The sequence below is a fragment of the Chlamydotis macqueenii genome, chromosome 4 (assembly GCF_036417535.1).
Source record: "Chlamydotis macqueenii isolate bChlMac1 chromosome 4, bChlMac1.mat, whole genome shotgun sequence".
NCBI classification, from domain to species: domain Eukaryota; kingdom Metazoa; phylum Chordata; class Aves; order Otidiformes; family Otididae; genus Chlamydotis; species Chlamydotis macqueenii.
The window spans coordinates 17,659,568-17,686,686 of record NC_141559.1 but is presented as its reverse complement, the minus strand read 5'-3'; the positions used below and the strand labels follow the sequence as shown (position 1 = coordinate 17,686,686).

The 27,119-nt window shown below is 40.1% G+C and overlaps 1 protein-coding gene across 4 annotated transcripts in view; it reads left to right on the top strand.

The window, feature by feature from the left end:
* WDFY3 (WD repeat and FYVE domain containing 3) overlaps positions 1 to 24,701 on the top strand; it is a 184,430-nt gene extending 159,729 nt beyond the window's left edge. For all 4 annotated transcript variants that reach the window (XM_086747769.1, XM_086747767.1, XM_086747768.1 and 1 more), the window contains 21 exons: positions 398 to 546; positions 822 to 942; positions 1,307 to 1,392; positions 1,749 to 1,829; positions 2,383 to 2,437; positions 2,796 to 2,915; positions 3,688 to 3,805; positions 4,971 to 5,077; positions 5,853 to 6,006; positions 8,216 to 8,307; positions 8,646 to 8,858; positions 11,126 to 11,273; positions 12,328 to 12,482; positions 12,911 to 13,069; positions 14,548 to 14,727; positions 15,853 to 16,035; positions 16,912 to 17,008; positions 18,080 to 18,409; positions 19,482 to 19,593; positions 19,948 to 20,145; positions 20,931 to 24,701. In XM_086747769.1, the coding sequence (XP_086603895.1) occupies positions 398 to 546; positions 822 to 942; positions 1,307 to 1,392; positions 1,749 to 1,829; positions 2,383 to 2,437; positions 2,796 to 2,915; positions 3,688 to 3,805; positions 4,971 to 5,077; positions 5,853 to 6,006; positions 8,216 to 8,307; positions 8,646 to 8,858; positions 11,126 to 11,273; positions 12,328 to 12,482; positions 12,911 to 13,069; positions 14,548 to 14,727; positions 15,853 to 16,035; positions 16,912 to 17,008; positions 18,080 to 18,409; positions 19,482 to 19,593; positions 19,948 to 20,145; positions 20,931 to 21,051 (2,979 nt within the window). In that variant the 3' untranslated portion in view covers positions 21,052 to 24,701. The remainder of the gene's footprint in view (positions 1 to 397; positions 547 to 821; positions 943 to 1,306; positions 1,393 to 1,748; positions 1,830 to 2,382; positions 2,438 to 2,795; positions 2,916 to 3,687; positions 3,806 to 4,970; positions 5,078 to 5,852; positions 6,007 to 8,215; positions 8,308 to 8,645; positions 8,859 to 11,125; positions 11,274 to 12,327; positions 12,483 to 12,910; positions 13,070 to 14,547; positions 14,728 to 15,852; positions 16,036 to 16,911; positions 17,009 to 18,079; positions 18,410 to 19,481; positions 19,594 to 19,947; positions 20,146 to 20,930) is intronic.
* Positions 24,702 to 27,119: the final 2,418 nt, after the last annotated feature.

Here is a 27,119-nt window from a genome sequence, read left to right as displayed (position 1 = left end):
TTAGAATGAAACCCCTTGTTAAGTAGTATTTTACCCCCAAGAACAGTGTTGAATGACTGTGCTGTGTATTCAGTATTTCATACTTTGTCCATCTGAAGTATACCATTTGTGATCATAGTCGAGTGGGCTACAGGTTCCAGAATATGCTCAAGAAGCACACTGTGAGTGGCTAAGTAGGTAAATAAATCGATCTATCTTATACAGAGGGAGTTTTATTTAACTCCCTTCATAATTGCTAATCGCTGGTGTTAGGTATCTCTGATTAAGAGGAAAAATAGTAGAATTTTTGCTGTATCTACAAGTAATAAAACAGTGTCTAAGCTTTGTTACAACAAAGCAATGGTCCGAGCCTGAGCTCGTTAACCTGCTTTTGCTAAGTATCTGCTTTTTGTTACAGATTCAGCATATGTATCGATGTGCTCGGGTTCAGGGCCTTGACACCAGCGAAGGGCTGCTTCTGTTTGGGAAAGAGCACTTCTACGTCATTGATGGATTTACAATGACAGCCACCAGAGAAATACGGGATATTGAGACACTGCCTCCAAAGTGAGTAGATTAATAGAGAGTTTCCTTAATCTGTAATAGCTGAACAAGAGGTATTTAATGAGATTTTTTGAGGAGTCAACTCCAAAATAATGTCAGATTCAGAAAGACCTCAGGAGCAGTTTTCTCTGTGCTCACAAATTGCTCAATGTAGTATGGTTATGTTGTGAAAATCAACTGTTTCTGTAACTGGAAACTCATATGAATTAAGAGAATAATTCTTTCAATTTCTTTCCTTTTGAATCACTTCTGTCTTGCTTGTTTATGCTCATTTACAGGATGCATGAGCCAATCATACCTAGGGGAGCAAGGCAAGGTCCAAGTCAACTCAAAAGAACATGCAGCATTTTTGCATATGAAGATATCAAGGAGGTACATAAAAGGAGATACCTTTTGCAGGTAACTTGGACACCATATTTACATTAAGGAGCCTACTTTGGAATTTTTTGACGATGTTGTCATTTTAAAAAGTAAAATAAGTACATAACTGATTAGTGTTTGGAAAATGAAGCTATTCACTCTGTTGAAATTGAAGTCAGGCATCCTTGTTTGAACATTTGGCTTACCATTGTTTAGTTTGTTTGGTATATTGGTGAATTTTAATGTTTTGAAAATAAAACATCTGGCTGCACTAAGCAAAGTCAGCTTCACCATAATTTGGTGTCAGATATAGTACAGTATGACTAAACTGGTCTGTACCTGACCTTCAGAGGTGATGAGCAAATGTTTAGTGTTGACATGGGCTTTTCCTCTTTGTTTTCAGCCAATTGCAATTGAAGTTTTCTCAGGAGATGGACGGAACTATCTTCTAGCTTTCCAAAAAGGGGTTAGAAACAAAGTTTATCAAAGGTATTGTAAAATAAGTTAGAACATTTAATCTGAATGCTTGCAAATGTCTGTGTTGAGCCATATTTGAGCTTACAATGGCCTAACAACCAGAAGCAGGTTGCAAGAGTGATGAATGTTTGGCAGTGGATAACCTGACAGCAACTTAGTGTTGCACAAGAGAACCACTAGGAAGTGCTGATGTCTGCATGCGAAACTTGTGGTATGGGTTCAGTGAGAAAAGGGTCATTCCAATTTTGTTGAAGATGTTTACGTAGCTGCTCTAAACGAAGTCTGTACTAAATGCAGTCTGTTTCTATGGAGAAGACATAGCAAGGACAGAAACACTAATCTTAATCTCCTTTTAACTGCTGATGCAGGTTTTTGGCTGTGGTGCCGTCTCTAACTGACAGTTCCGAGTCAGTGTCTGGGCAGAGACCAAACACCAGCGTAGAGCAAGGGTAGGTGATTCTGTTCCTCAGAAGCTCTGTAGCTCATCAGTTTCAAATAAATGATGCTTGTATTAAGGTGAGGGTTTGCTGGAGAGTACTGCAACCTCAATTTAAAATTGGGCATTGTCTAAATAAATAACTAGTGATGTTGGGCTCCCCTTATTTTAAATGTACTAATATAATTGGCAGCATTGGTATATCTTCTTCTTACTTATGTAATGTATGCTATCAGGATTAATGTTATTGGTATACAGTTATGTTGTGAAAGAAATTGGAGTGCCATAGCCATTAGATTTCTTCAGGTTGTTAAAGATATTATCCTCACTGGCAGCCTGTTAGATACATTTGTACTTGCACTTAATTGCATAAATAATGTGCATAATTTTAACAGCCTGTGATTAGAAATTTAAAAAGGCGTTGCTAAAGCAAAAAAGAAGCAAAGCCCTGTTTTTCTAATTGTTACAATTTACAAGTTTTAATCTTAAAACTTTGGCTTGTCTTGCAAAGCTGTAACCTACATCATACTGCTAAGTCAGAAAATGTACTTCCTTCTTCCCATTAGGTCTGGCTTGCTTAGCAGTTTAGTGGGAGAAAAATCTGTTACTCAAAGATGGGAAGTAAGTATGAAAATTCTCGGGGTTTTTTTGTATTAAATTACACATTTTCTGATGATACATAATTAATCAGTGCAGATAAGTTGCATCCTCTTAATAGAACAGATGGAATATACTACTATAGAAAGTGTATCTCAGCATTTTAGTTTGTAGTATTTAATGATACCATCATCAAATAGGAAATGGTTCTACCACTGAAAATCCAAGGGGAGGGACTGTAATAAAAGTAGAGTGAGCATTGTAATATTGAAGTAAGTTTCGTATGTTTGGAGAGAGCCGAACACCTTGACACTCTGGCAGCATAGACATTTGATTGTTGTAAAGTGAACACTTTACAGTGCTGTTATCTGTCTTCCTTAAGAGAGGAGAAATCAGTAACTTCCAGTACCTGATGCACTTAAACACTCTGGCGGGCAGATCCTATAACGATCTCATGCAGTACCCTGTCTTTCCCTGGATCCTCGCAGACTATGATTCCGAGGTAAATAAAACATCTTGTCAGCCTTGTCAGTAGTCTTTTATGTGTTGGAAGTTTTGCAAATATTACAACTGGCTCGTACTGCCTTGGTAAAACTGCGATTTATCTTTATCACCAGTTTTTTTATTTCATCTATTTTGTAATGTTTCTCCCACTTATCAGTGGGTAGGGTATTAGAGATTCTTGACTGTTCCGTGCGGGCTCATGCCTGCGCTGATTTTACGGACGTTATTGGGCTGTGCACAAGCAAGGGCTGGGATACATACCTTCTTCTAAGGCAGTTGCAGCAGTTCCTGTAAGTCTTTGCATTAGTTTTTTATTGAATATCCCGATGAACACTGCCCACAGAGAAAGCATACTTGTCCAGAAGACTGTGGTAGGGGCTACTATGAAATCAGGCCCCGCAGTGAAGAATTTGCTTTTGAAAAAGATGAAACATCCTATTAATGCTTTTGTAGGCAACTGTTGCTACCAGCTAGACCATAACACAAAATATTGTTTGTGTGCATGTTGAGTGTTCAAGAACAAAATTAGGGGGAACTGGAGAGCAGGATGAGGGAAGGGGGCAGAAATTATCTAAAGCCCAGATGTGACTTAAAAAACACTGACTCTCTTAGATCAGACCTAAGGACTGTTTCGAGCACATCCAACATTGCACCTGCTATATGTGTAGCCTTAGGAGCTATGTGGTGTTAAATATAGTAATCAGAGGTGTTGAAAGGATTTATTTGTTTGTAATGTTTCTATAAAATTGATGTCTGTTTTACTTCTAAAGGAACTAGATCTTACTAATCCCAAGACATTCCGAAACCTGGCCAAGCCCATGGGAGCTCAAACAGAAGACAGGCTTGCCCAGTACAAGAAGCGATACAAAGATTGGGAAGATCCCAATGGTAAGTAATGATACATCCAGCAGGAAGAGCAGAGGGACATGTCACAGGATGGGAGGGAGTCATGGATTTTTATATTATGGGTGAAGAGGCCTGGAAGTGGATGTGCAGAACTCTACCATGGTTTTTAGTGACTCTCCAACAAGTACTAAATTGGAGCAAAGGGGCATTGGTTTTCTTCCTATCTTGTTTGTTTAAAATCAGAGTGACAGCTTTTATTTATATGTAAAAATAAAGACAAACCAGTTGCACGTTCAGAACAGTTTTAACATTGTCTAAAGGCTAAAATGGGCAGGCACACAAAGCACACAACCAGTTCTCTCTGCTGATACAGTCTGAGTGCTACTGCAAGAGAATAAGTTGTACAAAGGATTGGGAATACTTCTGCATTAGCAGCACTTTAGCTTTTTCATTTCTTTTCTTAATGCATGTTTTTTTGCTAAGGAAATAGCATTTTCTTAGCTAAAAAAACCCACCTCAGAATGAGTTGTTAATTAAGTTAGGTATTCTTGATTTTAGAGCTTCCTTATATATTGAAAATAGATATTGTGTGTTTGGCAAGGCAGCTATTATATGATACATTTCTTCTGTGTGCTTTTTTTGAAAACATAAGCCTGTTTAACTACTGCAATGCTGTTCTGTATCAAACAACAGCAGGTGGCAAAGACGTTCATTTCTAAAAATGAATCGGTATGTTCTAAGTGTATTTATGCAGCCTTTTTGCCAGGAAATTAAGAAAGTAAAACTGTACAAAATCTGTAGCCAACAGTTCCAAGATCTATTTCTGCCCAAGCCTTTAATTCCACAGTAACCAATAAGACTAAAAGTTAAAAAAAAAAAAAGTTTCTTCAGCAGAAATCACCGTGGCTGCACTGCAACATTTCAATTAGCTAAAATAAAAAATGACTAACCATTCAGTATTGCTCTGCAGAAGCCCATTGAATTAAGGATACTGGACTGCAGCCAAAATTCAAGTGGTGGCTGTGACAAAACATAAAGCTTTCAGATTCTCAACAATGAAAATTACCAGTTCCAATTTTAAATGTGTCTAAGGTCACAGAGTAATTAAAATGCAGTACTGATTACATGGGTTTTTTTTCAGTTAGTACTGATTCTGTCACCTTACTACTTTATTTGTTTTATGGTGATGATTTTTAATCTTCTGCAGGGGAAACTCCAGCTTATCACTATGGGACCCACTATTCATCGGCCATGATAGTGGCTTCCTATCTTGTCCGGATGGAGCCTTTTACTCAGATTTTCTTACGATTACAGGTAAAAATTACATCACTTCACTTTGCATTTTTCTCCTGCTGTCCATTTGAGTGAAAAATATGATCAATTGACTTTGTTTTTATCAGGTATGGTAGAAGAAATATTTTTAGCAGACTTGTTATTCCCTGTGATGTTTTTGATGTTTCTTTGTAAAAGATGTAATGGAATTCACTTTTTTTCATAGTTTGAACACTTTTCTAAATGTATGCAGAACCAAATATCAGCAGACAAAAAACAAAGCAAGTTTCATTGTGAAAAATACTTTGCTCATCATGCTTTATGTGTCTGTTGTTGAAAGAATCATATGCCAGTTGTTTAGTTCTTTGCTGGAAGTGTTGAAAGATTGTTACTTTAAACCAATATGTCTATCCAAAGAACCATTTTAGTACTGAGTGTTAAAATAAACAAACATTTGCAGAGTCTGGAATTGTTTGCCAGTTTGGATAATGGGGTTTATGACATTACATGTCAAATATTTTCCTAGACAGAAGCCATCAGGCAAAAAGATTTATGTTTCTTTGGGAGAAACTAAACTTTGAAATAGGACTAGATGACTCTCTTCTTAAAATTCTGTATATCTGTATCTCAGTGTTTTATGTTTATTGTTATTATGTACCAAAAATTAATACAGCTGTTTAAAGCCATTTTGTTAGAAGAAGAAATGTGCTACCTTCTATAGTGTCTTTATTAGGCAGAGATTATTTTGCCACCTTGGGAAAATGAGTTGTGCTGAGAGATACTCTGATGCTGACATGCTTCTTGCTCTGTCCCACAGGGCGGTCACTTTGACTTGGCTGACCGAATGTTTCACAGTGTACGGGAGGCTTGGTATTCAGCATCAAAGCACAACATGGCAGACGTGAAGGAGCTCATCCCAGAGTTCTTCTACCTCCCCGAGTTCCTGCTCAATTCCAACAATTTTGACCTAGGTAGGTAGAAAGAGCTTGACAGTATTGCTATGGGTGTGAAAGCAGTGCCAGACAGTCCAACATGAGAAGAGCGTCTTGTACTACAGGCAGAAAAAGATCTGTTTGACTGCATGAGAAAATGATAGATGACTTGCACGTTCTGACATGAAAGCATAAGCAGGACTACTTCTGGTATTTCCTGATACTATATATTTATGCAGTATTCTGTTTGAAAGTCTGATGTATTCAGAACTCATCATTTTATTTAGAAGAGTGTAGCAGGAGTTCTTATTTCCTCTGTGATACCTCAAGATTTTTTTTTTCAGATCAGACAAGGTATTTTCTCAAGTGCTGAGTGTTCATCAGTTAATGCAAAGTTCGTTCTGAGAATTGCTGAACAAGATACTGGAATACCCAAACAGGATTTTTGTTTGGAATGGCATGTTTTAGTTTTTTTTTTTTTTTTTTTTTCACCAGTTCAAAATGAGCAGATAATCATGTTCTACTTGGAGTTTCTCCAATTTGCATTTTTCCCCATGTAACTTACTACTCCATGATGGTGTTCACCATCTGTTTTGCATATTTTTTTTTAGGCTTTGCAAAATCTGTTTGACAGTCTTCATTTTTAGAACTTCCGCTTAAAATATTCCTAAAGGTTTTGTTGAAATGTTAGCATTTGTGAAAGTGATGGTCTAACAGGGGTCAGATTTCACACGTATTGGCCTTAGGAGATACATGTTCCCTAGTATGTATATCATATTTTCTAAACTCTGTGCTATGAATCTAATAGCAATAATAAAGATTAATCAAGCTGTAGTTTATAATGGCCTCAAATCTTTTACTCAAAATGTATTGTAAGAGATTGGAAGCACAACTTGCAAAAACAAAACTAAAACCAGAAGAACACCCTGCAAAACCTCTTCCAAGTATTATTTCATGCAGAAGTGTATGACCATTGCCAGAAAAATGTTGAGGTGTTGTCCACTTAGCCCTGTATCTCGTAATTTTGGACTGTGACCATCAGAGTCCTAGAAATTCTTCACTGAGCCTTAGGAACAACAGGCTTTGTTATGAGCAGCTATCAAACACTGTGTGATACTTTTGTGTTAATTCATAGCAATCCTGCTCCCCTTCCCTCCACATAAAAAGAGAGTAAGATTCAAAGTCTGGTGATGCAAGCAATGTTTCTGTTGGAGCAATGTACTTGTATACCCATGTAAACTTGGAAACTTGTTACGTGTTGCTCTGAGCTAACAGGAAGCGTGGAATTGTCTCTTGGCAACCAGTGACAAAACAAGAATATAACTAGGAAGTCCTAACAAATACATTTTTAGTAGTCACAGCATGCCTCCATTTAATGTTCAAAGTGGGAAGAGGGCTATCCAGGACCCAGATGAATGTGTGTGGCCAGACTGTGCCCAGGGGAATCACCAGTGTCCTTAGGTGTGAAGCTTGTGGGCGATATCAGTTAGCTTTTCACTGTTAGGAAATTAATATTTAGCCTGTGTTCCTGTGATGTGTAGCCATTCTCATGGGTAAAACAATAATTCCATTCCTTGATACAGAATGTTTGTATTGTGGAGAAAATGAATCCTGGGATGAAATACTGTTCCAGCAAGGCTTCTCAGTAGAGTTTGCTTTTACACTGTCTCATACTGGCATTTATTTTCTTCAGAATATACTCAATTGACATGCAATTGCAATATACATACTAAGCAGATGCCAGATACAGGAAATTGTCCTCTCTTAAATCAGGGCTAGTACATTTATTCCAGTTTTCCTCATAGAATAAGAACAAGGAAGTCGAGAAAAATGAACCTTGCCGTGCTCATTCCTCTGGGTGCAAAATGGACAGCTGCTATGGTAGCAGTTCCCAGTAGCAGGATTGACCACTCAGGTGCGAGCTAAACTGACAGAACAAGCTTCTTATTGTGCAAGGATTGCAGAAGGCTATTTTACTGGCTGTTGTTTTCATTAAGTTTCATGCACTGCAGTGGGTCTTTCCCATGATGGGGAGAGAAAAGCAAGAAACTTACTTAAATAGAAAAATAAAGACAACGTAATCATGTTTGAAGAGCACTTTATAGGGAAACATAAAAGTTCTGAGTTCTAACATAAATGTGTTAGAATTAGATTTTTTTTTTCGTTTTTTTTCCACCATTGCTGTTGCAGTGCAGTTTCCATGCTTCTCTCAAAATTTTTCTTTCTTTTTTTTTTTTTTTTTTAATAGGTTGCAAACAAAATGGCACTAAACTTGGTGATGTAATACTCCCCCCATGGGCAAAAGGAGATCCTCGTGAATTTATCAGAGTTCATCGGGAGGTAATTTGCATTTTAAGAATAACAATGGAAAAGGTCAGTTAGGACTTTCCACTGCATGTTAATCTATTAAGCTCGATTTGTGCAGTCACAGCTACTAGCCAGTCCATGAATTCTGGATTGATGGCTCATTGTTGCAGAGCTCTGTAGAACCAGTGTTTCCTCCCCTTCCTTTTTGGCTAGGGAGTATGTTAAGGCAAAACTTTCTTCAATGAAAAGCTTTTTCAAAACATAACAAGAATATGTCAAAATATATTCTGCATTTTTCTTTGTGGCAGATGTAGTAGACTCAACAGGTGACTGATATAGCTAGTTTTAATGCATGCCCTTTTGAATTTCAGGCTCTGGAGTGTGATTTTGTGAGTGCACATCTGCATGAGTGGATTGACTTGATCTTTGGCTATAAACAGCAAGGTCCTGCTGCAGTAGAAGCCGTAAATGTCTTTCACCATCTCTTCTATGAGGGGCAAGTGGACATATATAACATCAATGATCCATTAAAAGAGACGGCTACCATAGGATTCATTAATAACTTTGGACAGATACCAAAGCAGGTATACCCTTTGTAGAATTCTTATTTGCCAGATGACACTCAAATTGAAATGTATCAATATAGAATGGCAAAGTGTTTTAGGACTTGAAACTTCCTGGGAGTGTTTTTCCATAAATATTCTTCCAATGATGTGAAATCATTTGTATTTCCATTATAAATGCAACAAATATCAACTTTGGACTTTGTGAGATATGAAACGTCTTTTTTTTTCCCCTTTGCACCCTTAAAATAAAGGCAAAATGAATTATGGTTCAACTCTCAAAATCAGGATGAAAAAAAATAAGTATGTTCCTGCTGCAAAGTCAGAAGAGAGCAGTGAAAGTGCAACTTCAAAGTAAAGCCTAGTATTTAGGTATATTAAGTTATCATAGAATCATAGAATGGTTAGGGTTGGAAGGGACCTTCAAAGGTCATCTAGTCCAACCCCCCTGCAAGGAGCAGGGACATCCCTGACTAGGTCAGGTTGCTCAGAGCCTACAATAAAATAATTTCTATAAGAACTTATGCTTCCTTTTTTTTACATCAGTCTCTTGGCATTCTGCAGGGCTTGGCCACATCTTTTATTTGAAGAATCTGTTGAAAAAACCTTCAAAATTTACATTAAGACAATTGACTCTTGTAGGACACCTATAGTTAAGGAGCTATATAGACATGTTTTTGGTGTGCCTTCAAAGTTTGTTTTCTCTTTAAGAGATTACATTAAATTATTAAATCTAATATTAGCCCTCAAGTTTTACTGTGTGAGTTTGGTGGGGTTTTTTTACATTAGGCATTTCTTTAGGGGTTTTTCTCTGTGAAACTTTTAAACGTCAGCGGTGAATTTTTTCCAGTCCTAGATCTGATGGAAACCACAGATACCTTCAGCAGTTCACTGGAAACCCAACCCATGTGTTGGGAACTCTAGACTACAGCAGCACATAATGTTTCAGGACAGCCACAGGATATTCCCTGTGGGGACCCACTAACAGCCATCTGTCTCTCATTGTTTGGAAGGAAGGCTATGATAACTGCTCATCTATCCTCTGTGGCTGCTTTTCTTTTTCACTTCCTTGCTCTCTCTCAATAATCTAGATATGTAGTGGCTGTGGGGTTTTCTCCTCTTAAGTAATAATCAGTCACTGGGTTGTGATGATAATCAGACATGACCCAGCTAAAACCAGATGTACAGATAAAGACTCGGGCTGAGAGCGAGGCAGTGGAAGAGCATTGCAGCTGAGTCCGAAGGTCTCCCTGAATCTTCAAATGCCTGTTAGGGACAAACCTATCATGAGATCTACCAGAAATTGCATGATGCTTTGCTAGAGGAAATCGGCAGACTGCAATAGACTTGGGAAACTCAAAACTCCTTCCTTAAATAATATTTGGAGCTGAGTGCTTTTGGAGCACATTTTTATGTAATGGTAGGGTTTGTTCTATTCTCTGTCTTCTTATAGCCAAGCTAGATGGGAGGCATGCTGTAGTTCAGGGAGAGCTGTGGCACGTTGGCCTGTTCTTACTCTTCATACTCAAGAGTGTAGGTGCAAGCATGCTCATAGCTCAAGCATGCTCATAGCTCAGCTACCTCAGGCTTATGCATGTCACCCCTGCTTTGGATAGGCAGACAGGTAACAGATCTCAAAGGGCTGTAAGGAAAATAACTTTCAGCCTTGGAATTTCAGTTGTCCTTTCAGTGCTGTAATAGAGGCAGTGATCAGCTTTTTTAATGCTGTCTGAGATACCAGGCGTGGTCACTGAAGCAGTAAAATGGAAATTCAGTCACTTGTAATGAAAAGCAAGGCAGAAGATGATCAGGTGCTAAGATGTGTTTCTTGTGCGTGGTTGTCATATGAGGTCCAAATACCTGCCCACCCATGCTGTTACTCTGTTCCTTGGTAGCTTGGCCCCCTCCAAGTGCGTGAGTTGCTGTTTGTGGGACATAATTTGTTTCCAAGCCAAAAAGTAGCTTTCAGTTTGTCCTAGGTTAGAATTTAATACCACTTATGCATCAATTTAGGGATTTTTGCTTGCTTTACTTCAGCTGCTTTTGCAACTGGAGGTAGCTTTAAAAATCCTTTGCTCATTATATCCTTGTTTAATTTAATATTGTTTGTTGAAGTCTTATTGAAACGGTTGCCGTAAGTTATTAGTGAATACTGAGAACAGTTAAGTAACATCTGCTGACCTGTAGAATTTTTAGAAGGTAGGTTGGATATACTGATGATCTTCTTAAGCTTCTGCTCTTGTAAACCTGTACTTTTTTATGATAATTAATTTCTTGATGAATTTCAGCTCTTTAAAAAACCACACCCACCAAAGCGTGTTAGAAGCCGACTGAATGGAGAGGCTGTGGGAACCTCTGTGCCCCCTGGTTCCACAAGTGACAAGATTTTTTTCCATCATTTGGACAACCTGCGGCCTTCTCTTGCCCCAGTGAAAGGTAAACTATACAACTATGGTGTTTTTTCCAGTTTCTTTGCCAGAGTATTCAGAGTTTCAGCAAGATCATCGTTTTTCATGTTTGCTTAGTTCTAATGTTCTTAACACCTGTACTTTTGTGGGAATGACAAATTTAAAATATCCTAATGCTGTGAGATTATGTTCTTAGCTACCTTAAAGTGTACTTGGGAAGCAGCAAATCTGTGTCCCTTTAATATAACTTTTTTAAAATAGAGGGATAAAATTGGGCCCAAGCGCCTCTCAAGTTTTAATTTAACAAACAGTATTCAGAGTACATTGCTTCTTGGCCTGCGATAGCCTCAAGTTTTGTGATTTTCATAGCAGAGGGATTCTTTATCACAGTGCCAAGAAGTATGGAGAAATATTAGCAGGAAAGGCTAGTGTTGGTAGCTGCACTGAGACCAAAAAAAAGCTGACTTTTTATTTCATATCTAACACTGAACTGAACGGAAGTTAATTGTCTGTGAGGCAGGCAAATGCTATACATTATTTCTTTCCTAGTTGATTAAATGAATCTGTGCCTTCCTGCTGTAAAGAGAGAAGGACATACTATTACACAGGACATAGCAGCGCTACACTCTTAAGGCAGGAAATTAGAAATCAGTAATCTATATTTGCAAAGCTTGGGGAAAAACAGATAGGACGCTGCAGGCTGTAGTCAGGAACGTAGCCTGTGGGAATGCTTGGCCAAGATGTTGGAATCGATACCAAAAACTTATTTTCACTTGTGCTGAAAATGCTACAATCACTTTTAATGGGCACAGACACCTTGTGTGAAGAACACCTTGCGCAGCATTGCAGATGGGATCAGAGCTGCTGTGATCCTCAGGGTGTTATCACCACTACTAATGGTGCTTAGCCTTGCATTTGTTAGGAATGTTAGCAAAAGTTGCCATTATTGCAGTTGAAACAAAGATATGTATAGCACAGCAAATACAGAGATCCTGCTTTTGCAGAGTGTCAAGTATTTATTTAATGGGATCAGATAGTATTTGTCTCTGCTAGCAACAAAACATAACTGTCTTCTTTTTCAGAGCTCAAGGAGCCTGTGGGACAGATTGTGTGTACAGATAAAGGCATTCTGGCAGTAGAACAGAATAAGGTTCTCATCCCACCTACATGGAATAAAACTTTTGCTTGGGGCTATGCGGACCTCAGCTGTAGACTGGGTACCTACGAGTCGGACAAGGTTTGTTATCTGAAATTTGTTTCAGTGCTGAATGTAGCAAAATCAATTAGTACTCAATAGTGAAAAAATATAACAATGGAAATTTATTTAACATGTGAATGAAATAATCTTGTACTACCTATGTTTTATTGCTCCCTAGTTGGTGGTTTTCATCATAACACTTGCAGAATGACATAAACTAACTAATTTATTTTTTTTTTTTACTAGGTCTGTAAAACATAAATGAATTAAATCTATGTAGTTAAAGCTCATCTCTCATGTTCGCTCAGGAGGCATCTTATGGCAGAGGCTGCAATTGCTTCTGTTTGAGGAAAAACTGTAATTAGTTGCTTAGTGGTCCAGCATGCAGAGTGGCACTCAGGTTTTTTTTTTTTTCCTACCAAACACTAATCCTGCAAGTAATTCTTCTTTGTTTTCTTTATTTCTAGGCAGTAATTGTTTATGAATGTTTGTCAGAATGGGGTCAGATACTGTGTGCCATTTGCCCAAACCCCAAACTTGTTATCACTGGAGGAACAAGCACAGCAGTATGTGTGTGGGAAATGGGCATCTCCAAAGAAAAAGCTAAAGCCCTCACGCTGAAACAGGTAAAAATAAAGATGCATTTTACATAAATTATGTTACAAGATCAAAGGACTTATGAAAAGGATGTTGCTGGCATAGTAAGCTTTGGAACCATGAGTCCAGCAGACCTTTGGAGAACTGAGTAGTCAAGCTACTGATCTTCACTGAGTGGCCAAAATGCATCTTTAAAATTGCAACGTTTTTAAAGATAGTTGATCACCAGGAACTTTTTGGTGAGATGGGGAATCTGGTAGTGATGTTAACAAAATTATACAGGTGTATTTTGTGAAATCATCTGCTTTATTGTAGTGTTGTATGTAAAATACTCCCATCTGAAAACTGTGTCAGGTAGGGAAGTGACGGAGACTGTCTTAAAGGTTCATTTTCCCTTTCTGATTTTTTTAATTACTTTTTTCTTTAGAAATGTCTATATTTAAATTACACTTCTGCACAAAACTTTGCTCATTCTGGCAGTGATGTTTGTGGAGCAGAGTGTACTTGTTCAGGATCGCCCTAACTTGTTCTTGCTCTGTTAATTCAAAACATCAACTTTTAATCTAACAAATGAGCACCCGTGCTTTAAAGTCAGTTGCTGCTAAGTGCAGAGTAAGTCTTGTGTGTTTACTTAAAAAAAAAACCCAACAACCCAAACCCAAACGAAAAAAAAAAAAAAACACCCGGCTACCTCTAAATATTCTAAAAGCTGTGTATTATTGTTATAGGTAGCTAGATTGTTAAGTGTTACTGTTCCTGTTAGCATCTTAATAGCAGGACTTTTTTGAGAGGAAAGCTTCCACTCAGGAGAAGAAATTGAGAGAATTATTTAATAACTTTGCATGGTCTCCAACAACTGTCCAAAGCTGTGTTTCCAAAGCGTTTTACTTAAATTCAGGAGGGCATATTGAAGGCCATTTACTGTACTTTAGTCAGTGGTTTGTAACTGAGTAAGATGCAATAATCTGACTCTATTCCAGACTCCTGTTTCAAGGTTAGGTTAAGACTAAAATGTAAATGTCTAATAAAGTAGATGCTTGTGATTTTCTCCTCCTTCCAATTGACTTTGCCTCTTTGGTTGCAACTCTTTCTTCTGTCTCTTATGTTTTCTCAAACTACAACAGAAGTTTATGTAAGAGCCATTTTGTATTTACAAAGAATTTCACTTTTCAGAATGTAATTCCAGATGCAGCCTGGTACACGTACTGACCCTACAAATAGGCTGCTGATGCAGATGGGGGATGCAGAATGGGTTAGAAATTTTGTTCTGTTTTGTTTTTTTCTCAGTAGAAGGCTATATAACATTAGACCCTTGAAAGCTGGTTTTGTGAAAGTACTTTTTGAATGGAAAAAATGTTACTCCTATCATTTTCAATTATGAAAATAGTTGCCAACTGAACAGTTGTAAGTCAGTTGCATCTTCTGATAGGATATTTATGTTTACATTATCTGAATCTTTGTGCTCTCTCCTGATTGCAGCTTGTTCCTCCTGACTTTTGTTTTGCAGGCATTACTGGGTCATACTGACACTGTCACGTGCTTAACAGCATCGCTAGCTTATCACATAATTGTGAGTGGATCACGGGATCGCACCTGCATCATCTGGGATTTGAATAAACTCTCCTTTCTAACACAGCTTCGAGGTCACAGGGCTCCAGTTTCAGCACTCTGTATAAATGAATTAACGGTGAGAACCAAGTAACATTCACCAGTGTGCAGTGGGAACAGTAGCAACAGAGTCAGAAATTGTTAAACTGAAGAAAAACAAACCAGACTTTTCAGTTAGTTTGGCAAAACGCATATAACTTGTCTGAAAACTAATTAGCTGGTTTAGGGAATAATTTCCGTCTTTTGTGCAGAGACGCATGTGGGTTTATTCCATGCAACGCGGCTTGAGCTCGGAAGGACTTACTAACTGTGCTGGCAGCAGTACATCTAGCGTGGCCTTCAAAGTGGGTTGTTAAACCTGCCACAGGAGCTAAGAAAAGGTTTTGATATGTGACCTTGGTTGACTTCTGTTCCCTTACACTTGATTTAAAGGAAGTAGTAGAAACCTTGGATGAAGCTGCAGTGACAATTTTAGTGGAAAGAGGCATATCCTAAAAGCTTGTCTCCCTGGTGGTCCTGTAAGTTACAGGTTGCCATTTATCCAGCTCCCATACACATCAAAGAATTTGCCAGAGTTGAGACTTTATGTAGGTGGAACATCAGGGCTGGATGGACCGTGTTGCAACTGGAGCAGAGGTAGTAGCTAAAATCAAGACAAAATGGGGCTGTAATGCAAGGAGAGGATAGCAAAAGGCACAGTTTATTAGCTGCTAGTAGTCTGGTGGTTGTAGTGTTGCCAGTGTTTTAGACTGCAGTTCCTGTTTCCCCTCTGCCCTAGTTTGGACCATCTCTTACTCTTTTCCCAATAAAGAAGCAAATGAAATTTAAGGTGGTACATGTTTGTGAAAAAAAATGAAGATTACATCAGCAGTCTTTGAAAACTGAGAAGGGAAAGTACTGAAAATAGGCTGCTGGATTGTTGGATTGTTATGCTGTGAAAAGTGGAGGAATTTATCTACTCCTTGTATGCTGTAAATACAACAAGTAGATTGCTACTAATTCTGGTTGTCTATGTACAATTTTAAAATAATGCATATTATCCTAAAGATTTGTTTAGGTAGCCAAACTCAGCTTGAGTAGAACTTCCTGAAAAGTGCCAGCCTTGATAGCTGAACTTGGCTTATAAATGAACTTGGCTTGTATTTTTTGCTGAAGAAAACCTGAGGCTTGTATTGAAAAATGAAGGTGTTATTTGTATTTGCAGGGGGATATTGTATCATGTGCTGGCACTTACATCCACGTGTGGAGCATTAATGGCAGCCCTACCGCAAGTGTAAACACTTTCACTGGCCGAAGCCAGCAAATAATGTGTTGCTTTGTGTCAGAGATGAATGAGTGGGATACCCAGAACGTCATAGTAACAGGACATTCAGATGGAGTTGTCCGGGTAAGTACCAGGAATCACTGCTTGGAAAAATAAGTGTATGCCTTAGTAGTAGTAATAGTCAGAGAAGTCATGTCTGTCCAGCATGGTGTCCTGGCTGGTACCAAAAGCCATCCTTCTGTACTTGGGTGCTCCACCTGAAGAATTAGTCCTGCAGGAAGGAGGGAGTCCAGGCTGCGTAGACAATGCATACTGCTTTTGGTGCTGGAACCTGCTGTGCCATTTCTGGCCAGGGTGGTGCACTGTCTCCTGTCCACAAGTTAAATGGACATTGAAGATTCATGGAAAACTCTTTCAGTGAGCTGACCCTTCCTATGCAGTTTTTCTGTTTTCTTTCTCCTTTTCAATGCACCCATTGTGGTGTGGTAACTAACAAGAGTCACCAACATACATTTTCCTTCCTGCTGTATTTTGGTCACTTTTTGGTCACCAGCTTTCATGCCTGGAGATTGTAGTTTTTGTTCACTATTTTTGTTCTACACACCTTGAGACGACTCATTTTGCTGCCTAGAAAGAAAAGGGGAACTTAGTGGCAATTCTGATTACGGCAAGTCTGAACTGATTTTCAGTACTTTGCCATGTGCAGTCCTAGTCTGCATTAACTGGAGTCTGCTGGTCACATTGCTATGTGGAGTGGATTTTTTTATTATTATTATTTGAACAGCTAAGATGTTAAATAACAGCACAAGGCTTGTTCATTTGTGATTTAGGCATGAACACAGATGTCCTCTAGCCCCCGATAATAGGGCTTAGTATGGAGATGTGACCTGCCTCTTGTGCTGCCAGTGCAAACGCACAGTTCTAATAAGCCATCTTAACTCTAGAAGTAGCTCAGAAGCAAGCTAAGAGTTCCGTTTTACTTATCCCCTGTCCCTCCAGTTCTGGCGAATGGAGTTTTTGCAAGTTCCAGAAACACCAGCTCCAGAGCCTGTGGAGATGCTGGAAATGCAAGAGGACTGTCAGGAAGCGCAAATAGGTATGTCTCCTGACAAGTGTTTTGTATTTGCCTTTTATCTGATCTTCACCATATAGAGGTAAAATCCTGTGGTAATGCAGTATAGACTGGACGACACCAGATTTTGTCTCAAAAGACAATAGACATCCCGTGGGCATTAAAAAAAAATAGAGAATGTGAGTTCTTTCTTTACCACCTCGCTTAGGGTAGTTTCGTACTGCTATGAGTAAGAAAAAATCATGCCCATGATAGCTTTTTTTCTGTGAAGACTGAACTTTTCTGTGGGTGGTTGTTTCTACTATCGGTGAACTGAATGGATGCTACCATTGTCCAAAAGCTAGATATTTTTTTTCTTTTATTTTGAAATGGAATTACAGCGTAACAGCCGAGTTAAAAAATCTACTGAAGGACCAACATGCTGTTTAGACAAGCAGTGCTGGCCATATCATTTTCCCCTGTCTGAAGACTGTGGTCCATGCTCGATGGGTGTTTCTTTTAGACATGTCGTCTTCCTCTTGCCCTCCTCATACTGAAGATATAATCTGGATTTGGATCTGGATTGCATGATACTCATTAGTAATTATTATATAAATACAGCTTTTTTTTTTCTTTCCAATGTCCCTAGGAATATAAATCTATTTGGCAGTTGCTTTTCTGTATTAACAAAACGTATTATTAATGAATCTGCATCATGTTTCTTAGTCAACTGGAGTTTCAGCATGGCTGACTGTTTACTTGTGTAAGTTTGGCTGAAAGACAGCAGGTTTTGGTTTTGTTAACTTGAGCATTTTAAAAAATTCTACTCATCGTGTCTCTCATAGCTTACCTCAGACAGACTATCACTGGAAATAGCTTCAGCTAAGGAGTGCCGTTTTCCGACAGACCAGTGCAGAGACGATGAATAGTGTGATTCCTGGCAGGAGCTGAATCTCTGCAAAGGCTTTGAGATGCCTGCATGCAGTTTCCCTTTAGTTACGCTGTGGTGGTACCTGTTAGGTTGTAGGTACTGCGGAAGCAGAGTGGGGAAAAAGCTCAGGCTATAAGCAGCCTTGCTAACAACATCTTCTCTTCTCTCCTGTTGGGTGAATCCAGGGCAGGAAGCCCACGAAGAGGACAGCAGTGACTCCGAAGCAGATGATACATGCATAGGCCAGGACACAAAACTGCAGGAGAGCCAGAGTCAACCAAGCAGCACCAGTCACAGGCCTAGATCGTCATCAAACAGAGCAGCGGCAGCATGGTCAGCAGACAGTGGCTCTGATGACTCCAGGCGTTGGTCAGACCAGCTCAGCTTGGATGAGAAAGATGGCTTTATCTTTGTGAATTATTCTGAGGGACAAGCAAAAATGCATCCCCATGCTCAGGTTAACTACCCGCACCCCAGCTATGCTGAAGCACGGCACTACAGCAAGCTCAAACCAGGTAAAAGAAACTGAGCACACTTCCTCTGTCAGATAAATGTGCTGTCAGCACTGATCCACGAGGCAGTCTCTCTCTGTCTGTGCAACTCTGAGCAGGGCTGGCTGATAAATTCCAAGATGATCAGTGAAGAGAAAAAGTTGTGTGCAAAGGTTGCATGTTGTTCGAACTTTTCCTGAGAAGCTGTGGTCAGTTTACTCAGGCCAGCAGCGAAGCCACTTGCTTGCCACCACCACAACCCCCTGCAGTGGGATGGTGGAGAGAATAGCAAGAATAGAGAGAATAGCAAGGGAACTCTTGCGCTGAGATAACGATAGTCTAATAAGTGAAGGAAAGAGGAAGACAAAACAAGTGATGCAAAGGTAATCACTCGCCACCTCCCGCAAGCAGAATGATGACCAGGCACTTTCTGAGCAAATGGCTGCCTTCTCCAAAAAGCCTTTCTCTCAGTTTTATTACTGAGCATGATGTCATACAGTGTGGAATATCCCTTTGGTCGTTTGGAGTCAGCTGTCCAGCTTATGTCCCCTCCCAACTTAACACACACCTCCAAACTCCTGACAAGTGCTGGGGGGCAGAGCAGAGTGGCAAAAAAGAGAAAACCTTGACACTCTGCAAGTACTGCTGAACAACAGCCAAAACACTGCTATGTCATCGGAACTGGTTTAGTCACTGTTTAGTCTTTTTTTATGAAGAAAATTAATGACAGTTGGAAATCTGATTCTTGACTTTAAAAATAAAAGAAAATAAATAAAATAAAAAATGAAGCTGTCCCAGTCCTTTCAGGTTTTGGTACAGGGCTTCCCTGTGTATGTCACCATTCTCTGCAGCTCCCAACTGGAGTTAGAGAACTTGGAGGCTCTGTGCATTGTTTTGTATCCTCTCCTTTCTTACGTGCACTGGGGAGCAGTTGAAAAATGCGTTTTCCCTGAGTGAAACTTGAGTCAGAGTTATCTGTGGGGGTTGATTTTTTCTTTCTACAAAGTTGCACATAAAGGTAGGTTTGAGGAGGAGGGAACAAAAATGAGAACAAGTAATTTTGCTTTTTCCTTTCCTATTTCCCACTCATTTCTAGGATACAGATGGGAGCGGCAGTTGGTGTTTAGAAGCAAACTAACTATGCATACGGCCTTTGATCGCAAAGACAACGCACATCCAGCAGAAATCACTGCACTCGGCATCTCTAAGTGAGTAGCTCACAAGTGATTGCTTAAAACATTTTTTCAGTGTTATCAGCAGGAAGCAGTACGAACCAGCCATTGTTCTTTGTATAATGCTGTTTTGTGGTGCTTCTGTTTAGGGCAGCCTTGTTCAAGGACTGAGATAAAAACACACTAAAATAAGTAACTTACTTGGCTGTATTACGTTACATGGAGTGGTGTTGTAGCTCCATTTCTCAGTCAGACCAGGCTAATTTGAGCATTAGTTACTATGCCAGTAGGTTAACATATTACATATTCTGACATGTAAAATCCGTCATTGATGTCTTCGCATTACTGTGTCAGAGTTGTTGCAGGAATGCTTTTGCTTCTTTCTTGCAGGGATCACAGCAGAATTCTTATTGGGGATGGTCGAGGCAGAGTGTTCAGCTGGTCCGTAAGCGATCAGCCTGGCCGATCTGCAGCTGATCACTGGGTGAAGGACGAGGGGGGAGACAGCTGTTCGGGCTGCGCGGTCCGGTTTTCACTCACTGAGAGGCGGCACCATTGCAGGAACTGTGGACAGCTCTTCTGCCAGAAGTAAGCTAGCCAACAGTCTCCTTTTGGGCTCTTTTCCATAGAGAATTTTAGGCTGGGTAAAACTGTAACATACCACAGAACTTCTGAAAGAATAAGGTTTCCTTACCTAAACAGAACTGATGAAGAAAAAAACATCAAAACTCTCAAAATTTCCAGGGAGGAATTAGAAAAGATAGACCAGCCCAGAGGTATCAGGAGGGAATGAAATCTGCTTGCAGCTTTGAAAAGCTCCCTGTCACCCATCTGGGAAAAACTCTAGACAAATGAACTTAGGCAAAAAAAAACCCCAACCAACCAAACTTCTTTTGCAGCAGCTAGTTGTTCATGTCAGTCTACAAGCAACCTGATCAAAATGTAAACTGTGGGCAGGACTGTTAGAATGCTGATTTAGGAGCTAGTAGCATGCAGCCTCAGACAGGAAAATGTGTGACACGGAGGACGTAGGTGAGCTCCGCTTACCTGGGAACTGAGGTGGGAGTCTCTTCTCTGCAGCACTGCATCAGAGATGGTATTTCTAGTTTCATCTCTGTAGCTATGCTCTGAGTCTAAACCGGTGACAACAGCTTTTTTAAAATTACCTCTCTGGCAGAGTCATTGCATTGATTCTGTGGTGATCGTACAAGCTAAATCCTGCTTCAGCCACACTGCATTGCATTTCTTTGTCAAGATAAGCTTGGACAGTTTTCTGGTATTTGAAGTCATGATGATGATTTCCACACCTGGACAGAAAATGGCTAGGCTGGGAGAGGACCTGTGTTCACAGCGATGTTTGTTTTCCACTACAGGTGCAGTAGGTTTCAGTCCGAAATCAAGCGTCTGAAGATTTCGTCACCAGTCAGAGTCTGCCAGAACTGCTTCTACAACCTGCAGCATGAGCGGGGTTCAGAGGAGGGGCCCAGAAATTGATGGGGTCCTGGCAAACAGAGACCCCATCCAGCTCGACCGTCACTCCCAGAACTAGTGAGAGTATCGTGCAGTGATTGGAAGGGATTAGAATATTGTCTGTTTACACTTAAGTTTATACTGAGTTTTAAGCACTAAAAGTAAAAAGGGATCATTGATTTGATTGGTGTTGACAGAAGGTAAATGAGGCTAACAGCGTAATTAAGTGAAGAGCAAGGCCCAGGAAGACATGATTAATAACCACAAACCCAATAGAACTGTCAATCCCTAAACCTATGTTGACGTGGCTATCGAGAAAATCCTCACTTATCCTAAACACCCGTTCTTGTCTTGTTTTTGTAGAGCCTAGTCATCTCTATCAGGGAGGGGGGGAGGGGAAGGCTTTTTAGAAGATAGTTGTAAATCTGCCTTCTTCGCAAGCAACTGTGTATATTGTAAATAGGTATAATGGCCTTTTTATCTAAATATGAACTTAACTGCCTGTTACATGGGACTTCAGATTAACCACTATACTTTGTGTGGCATCTTTATCTCATCTATCAATTTAAGTATGAATGTTTAAAAAAAAGAAAAAAAATCAAAAAAACCCCAGAGAACTCAAAGGCATTATGCGTATTTCTGTTAAAAATCCAGTCTGTGCATGTTTGTTCTTTTAGTTGCTCACAGTATCTATCTTAATTTAAGTAAGGCTATTCGTAGAATTACATGGATTTTTTCAAAAGAAAACATTTTTGAGAATAGGACTTGGAGTATTTTATTCTAGCTGTAAGATAACCAAGAAACTAAATTGTACACTTGTGTTGCATTTTATACCAAACTATTTACCACCTCAGTGTTGTTCATATTTAATAAGGCCTCTTTTATACATATGCCAGAGCTGCAGTTTTGTTAATTACTTAATGTTCATTAGCAGCTGATTCATGCAGTGCAAGAACCAGCTTTTATCTTCTTTAGTCAATAGCAATTGGCTTGCATATAGGTACAGAATGAATTCCTTGTGCATAAAATTTAACCGCTGTTGTCCTGTAGCTTGTTTGCAAAAAAACTTTTGGAACAACAGGCATTGCTCTAACCCAGGGTGATACTAGTCATGTCAGAAATGCTTCGAAGAGCCATCCTAGTGTTTCAGCACATGGCATCGACTTGAGGACAGCAGTAGATTTCCATTGTGGTTTTTAAGTTCCAATATGAATTTAATTGCAGTATTTTTTTACTACTCTGTCATTTATTTTGCACTACATATGGGATGAAGTACAGACACTGATATCCACTGGGATTGGAACACATGCATCGGATAGACCCGTGGACTAAACTTCTGAATGAGGTCTTGCCAGTGGGTTTTTGGTTGGGCGGGGAGGGGGGTGGGGTGGGCAGGGAGCAGGCTGGTGTTTAGTTTGGTTTTGTTTTTTAACGTATGTGTATATATTTTGTAAATGGGTGACAAACTGATCTAGATCTAGGTATATTCACAACTGATTCTTTTAAATAGCAGTAAGGATGTGGCCCAAACCAACAGAAGACAGGTGGCCCCACTTTTTGAGTGTCTTCACTTGAGACGATGAGATTATCCTTCACTTGGAATGATCTGGGCAGACTCTGGCCCTGGGACAGCAAATGGTTAAAACTGTCACTGTCGTCATTGGAATTGCACCATGAAAAATGCCAGACCCTCTGTGGTGGTGTGAGCTCCTTCCAGAAGGTCCTTGGCACTGTGGGGACACGCCTGCCTTCTCTTGATTTGAGCTTCTAGCAGTGAATAATTTGTTAATCCTGACCACTTACTATTTACCCTGGTATAACATGTTTATGCACTGAAGGTTAAATATGTATTTTGATACATGTTTGTTTATTATGTATGTGCTGGTCTGTAAAATGAGATATATTCCTGTTTTAGTATGTATCCTAGGTCCCCAAATGAACAGAAAGGCTTCTCTAGAGCCCTTGCACACTGTTGCGTAAATGCAGGTTTGTCGAGATTAGCTGACCCAAACAGATCCCTTTGGATCCAAAGAGTGATGATTAAGCTGCGTGGCTGCCCTGACAGATCTGTCCCTAAAAACAAGAGGGTCCTCAGTAAGCATATGCGGAGCACTGGAATTTCTGTGTTCAGCTACTCTCTCTAATGTTGCCTTCACCCTTCCCAAAATGATGCAAAACCAGCATAGCTCAGAAGACAGGCTAGTGGCCTTAATGTTTTCAGTTTGAAGAAAAGGCTATTTTAACAACTCTTAAATGCCTTTGAGTCCACAGAGTTCTATTCCCCTTGCCTCCAGATTTCACATCAAACCCAAATTTAAGGAAGACTTCTTTTGTACGGACTGGAACTTGTACAGCCACATAATTAAACCCTAATAAAAACAAGGTTTATGACAGTGACACCAACATAATCTAAACATTAAAGCGAACAGTTGGCATATAGTACTAATGCGGGGTCGTGAAGATAGCAGGCCGTCAGTGAGGAGGTAGTCGACTGTGTTCAGCTGCATAAGCACGTTGTACGGGTGGTGTTCTACGCTTTTGATGTTTGGCAGTGTACTGAAAAACCAAGGTCATTATTCTTTACCAATTCTGTGGTGTAGAGATTAGTCCCAATTTACATTTTGCAAACAAATCACTGCAGCCCTCTGACGTAATTCTTTGGTTGCGCTGTTCCAAAACCCACGTTCTTGCTTGTAGGAGGTGGAGGGGGAAAAAACACACCTGCTCGTATTTCCTCTGGCAGCTGGTGCTGTGGGCAACTGTTTTGTTCACTTGGGAGTGGGTTTTTTTTCCATTTCTTTCAAGCTTCTAATGCAAATACTTGCTTTGTTTTCCACGTAAAAATCTGTTGAGTAGAAATATACTCATGTACACTTACATTAGTAGACTCTATTCTCTGCAAGTACCTCACATGTCTTCTCCTGCCTTGTTCTTTGTAGTATGCTTATTCATGTACTCTTAACATTCGTACGTAGTGTGCAACTGTAATGTCATGCTTAGGAGAGGGGGCTGGCTGCTCCAGCCGACGTTCATCGGTTCAATAGCAAAACACTTTAGATAAGTTATTTTGCACTTTCTTATGTATAAAATTGGTAGAAACTTATATTTGCTTTGTATCATTTAAAAGACTCCTTTTGTTTCAGTAAATGAACTGTGTATAAAATATTTATGCAGTTAAAACTGTTTTTAGAAAGTATTTTTAATTTCAGCAAGTTTGGTTACTTGTTGCATGACTATTAACACAGCTGACTTTTTGTGTCAGTGCAATGTATATTTTTTTCGTCCTGTTATTAACTTGTAAGCCCTAGTTAAATGGCCATTTATTTGTACAGCATCAGGAGTAAATTGAAGATAACTGGCTAAGACTGGAGTGTGGAATTTTGTACTATATTGCAGAATCCAATATCTGTTTTTTGGTGGTTACGTAAAAGGCCTGACGATTTACTATCTAGTGTGCAATCTGTGATATCTGAATGTTCATTGTATATTTGTCTCCAATGCAAAAAGGTAGAGTAACACAGTTACAACAATACATAATTAAATGCAATAGTTCAGGTACTGAAGTATTTTTTTCATTTCAAATAAATACCTGCTATTTACCACCAAAAAGCTGTTTTGCATTTGTTGGAAAGACATTGGCAGCTGAATAAATGTTTTTAACAAGGGAGTGGTAACTAATGAGTGACATGTTTCTGTATTGTCGAGAGGAGGAGTAAATTTCTGTTGTTACCATTTTGCTTTCTGAACATGACTACAGTCATCCACGATGATGGAGTGTGAAATCCTGTGTCTTTGCGTATTCTTTTTACTTTATAAGTGTCGTCGTAGAGTGTGAAGCCAGCAGAAGTTGACAGTGTGTGGAAGAATAGGCTGTACCAATGTAGAGAAAGCAGACAGAAGAGAATTACTTAAGTCGTGCTCGATAAGGACAGTGGAAGAGAGGGAAGTATTGAAATCCAATTTAAATTATCTTCCCCAAGGAGAGAATGACTACGGGAGCAGAACTTGACATCCAGTGAGAAACAGCCTGGGATCCCCAAATGCTGAAATATCTTCAGTCCATTTTTATACCCTTTTCTAAGCTGGTAATGCTAAAGAATGTGGGTTTTCTTGTTGGCAGTTAATTATTTGCCAGCACTGGTGGCTAAGAGATTTTTTTTCTAACTAAAAACCAGGCTTTGATGCAGTTGGGCCTACCATGTTCCTTGGCTGATGAGCACCAGAACTGACATTGCATTCTTGGTATTTGACAGTAAGTGATTTCTTTGGTGGCAAAAGAAAAGGAACTTCTACCGATGAACTTAACTGTCAATGCTCACTGCATTTAACTCCTTCCGTGAACTCTTTGTGGTTTTTAGTTACACTTAAGTGTACTCTGAAGCAGTAGTTATAGAGGCAGTTTTCATGGCCTTCCTAAGCCGTATCTTGGTTATATAGCATTGGTAATTTCCTACTCAGGGATTTCCATATTTTAAATCTTTCCATACACTGAAGATGTTTTCTCTTTAACAGTTACGAGGGATTTGCTGTACTTCTCAGCATACCTGCAGACGCTTGACAGCTGCAGTCCTGCATGCTATTCTGCTGTCATGGAGCAGGGCACGGCTGAACTTTGTCAAAGTATTTTGAGCCAGTAAACCATTCTGCCTGCGGGGTGTAGGGTCTGGCATTGCTGCCCGCTCTTTGAGGGGAGAGATGCTCTCCTAACAGTAGCTCCAGGCTGGTTTGTGCAGCTGGATCATTCAGTATGCACTTATTTCCACGTCATCTTCCCATGGACAAAAAATGCATCAGCCACCTTCCTTGGTGGGCGCCATATTAAGTTAGCTGACTCCTGCTTAACTTGGTACAGCATTTCGAGTGATGCAAAGAACTTGCAATTAGTGTCACGTCCTGCCTACAGAGCGCACTGCAGCGCCTCGACTCCACAGCTCGTGCAGTCTGATGGAGGGCATCGCTCAGTTTGGGAAGGTGAGCCAGCCTCGCGGGGGGGGGGGGCGGTGATCTTCATGTGCCCTCAGCATCCCAGTGTGCACATGCTCTTCTCCACCTCTGCCAGCCGGTGCTGTGCCCGAAAACTCCCTTCCACAGGTCTCTGAGAAGCCTGCCTTGATGAAAATAATACCAAAAAAAATTGCCACTCTGAGTTTTCTGAGCGGGTTGTGGAGCCAGAAGCTGAGTGCTATGACCAGAGCCTGGCAGGCAGGGCTGTGCCGCTGCCTTTGGCATCCCCAGGCGTGGTGGACAGTGGAAGTGGCAGGAGCAAGCATGGGCAAGTGGTGGGGGCTGCAGTCCTGATGGACCTTTTGATTGGGAAAGTGCAGTCCCGTCCCTGCCCTGTGGAGCACAGGTTTCCATGCTGATGTTAAGATAGTGCAATTAAGCATCCCTGTTGCAAATCAGATGTTGGGAGAGTTACTTTGGTTCCTTTCTGCCCAGACAAACAAAAAGGCGATTAATTAGGAAAGCCATAGCCTTTTGTGAGGTTCCTGCACTAATCCTGAGTCCGGGAGAAGGAAGAACAGTGCCCTGTGAAATTCATGAAACGTCAGCAGCTGAAACATCAGTGTTGGAGCCATAAAAATCCCAGCAGGCATCAGATGGGCCAGCAGCCAGTTTTGGAGTGAAACAAGGCAGTTGGTGAGTGACAGGGCAGCTCACTGCAAGTGCACCAGCCTTTAACTCCAGCTCCACCACAGCTCCCACCAGGCAGAAGCACCTCCTGGGGACAGTTTTTCAATTCAGCATCCAAAACAAATGGCTGGGTCCTTCCAACGCACCTGGTGGGTGTGCCAGTTGTTCACAGAAGGTCTGTAGCTGTCTGGTTTCAGGGTGGGGAACTGTTACAAACAAAAAAACGCAGCATTTCATTCTGTGATAGTGCCATAGCCCAGTCCAATGTTACCAAATTTGTGGGCAATTTGCTGTGCTCAAATTGTCTTTAATCAGGGTTATGACGACTGACAGTTCAGAAAGGTGAGGGTTGGAGCCTGCTTTCTAGGCTCGGAGTGTTTTGTGCTGTATGCTACTGTAAAAAATGCATATGTATTTTTAAAGAGTTCCTGGCAGTGGAACACATCTGTCTCCGTGTC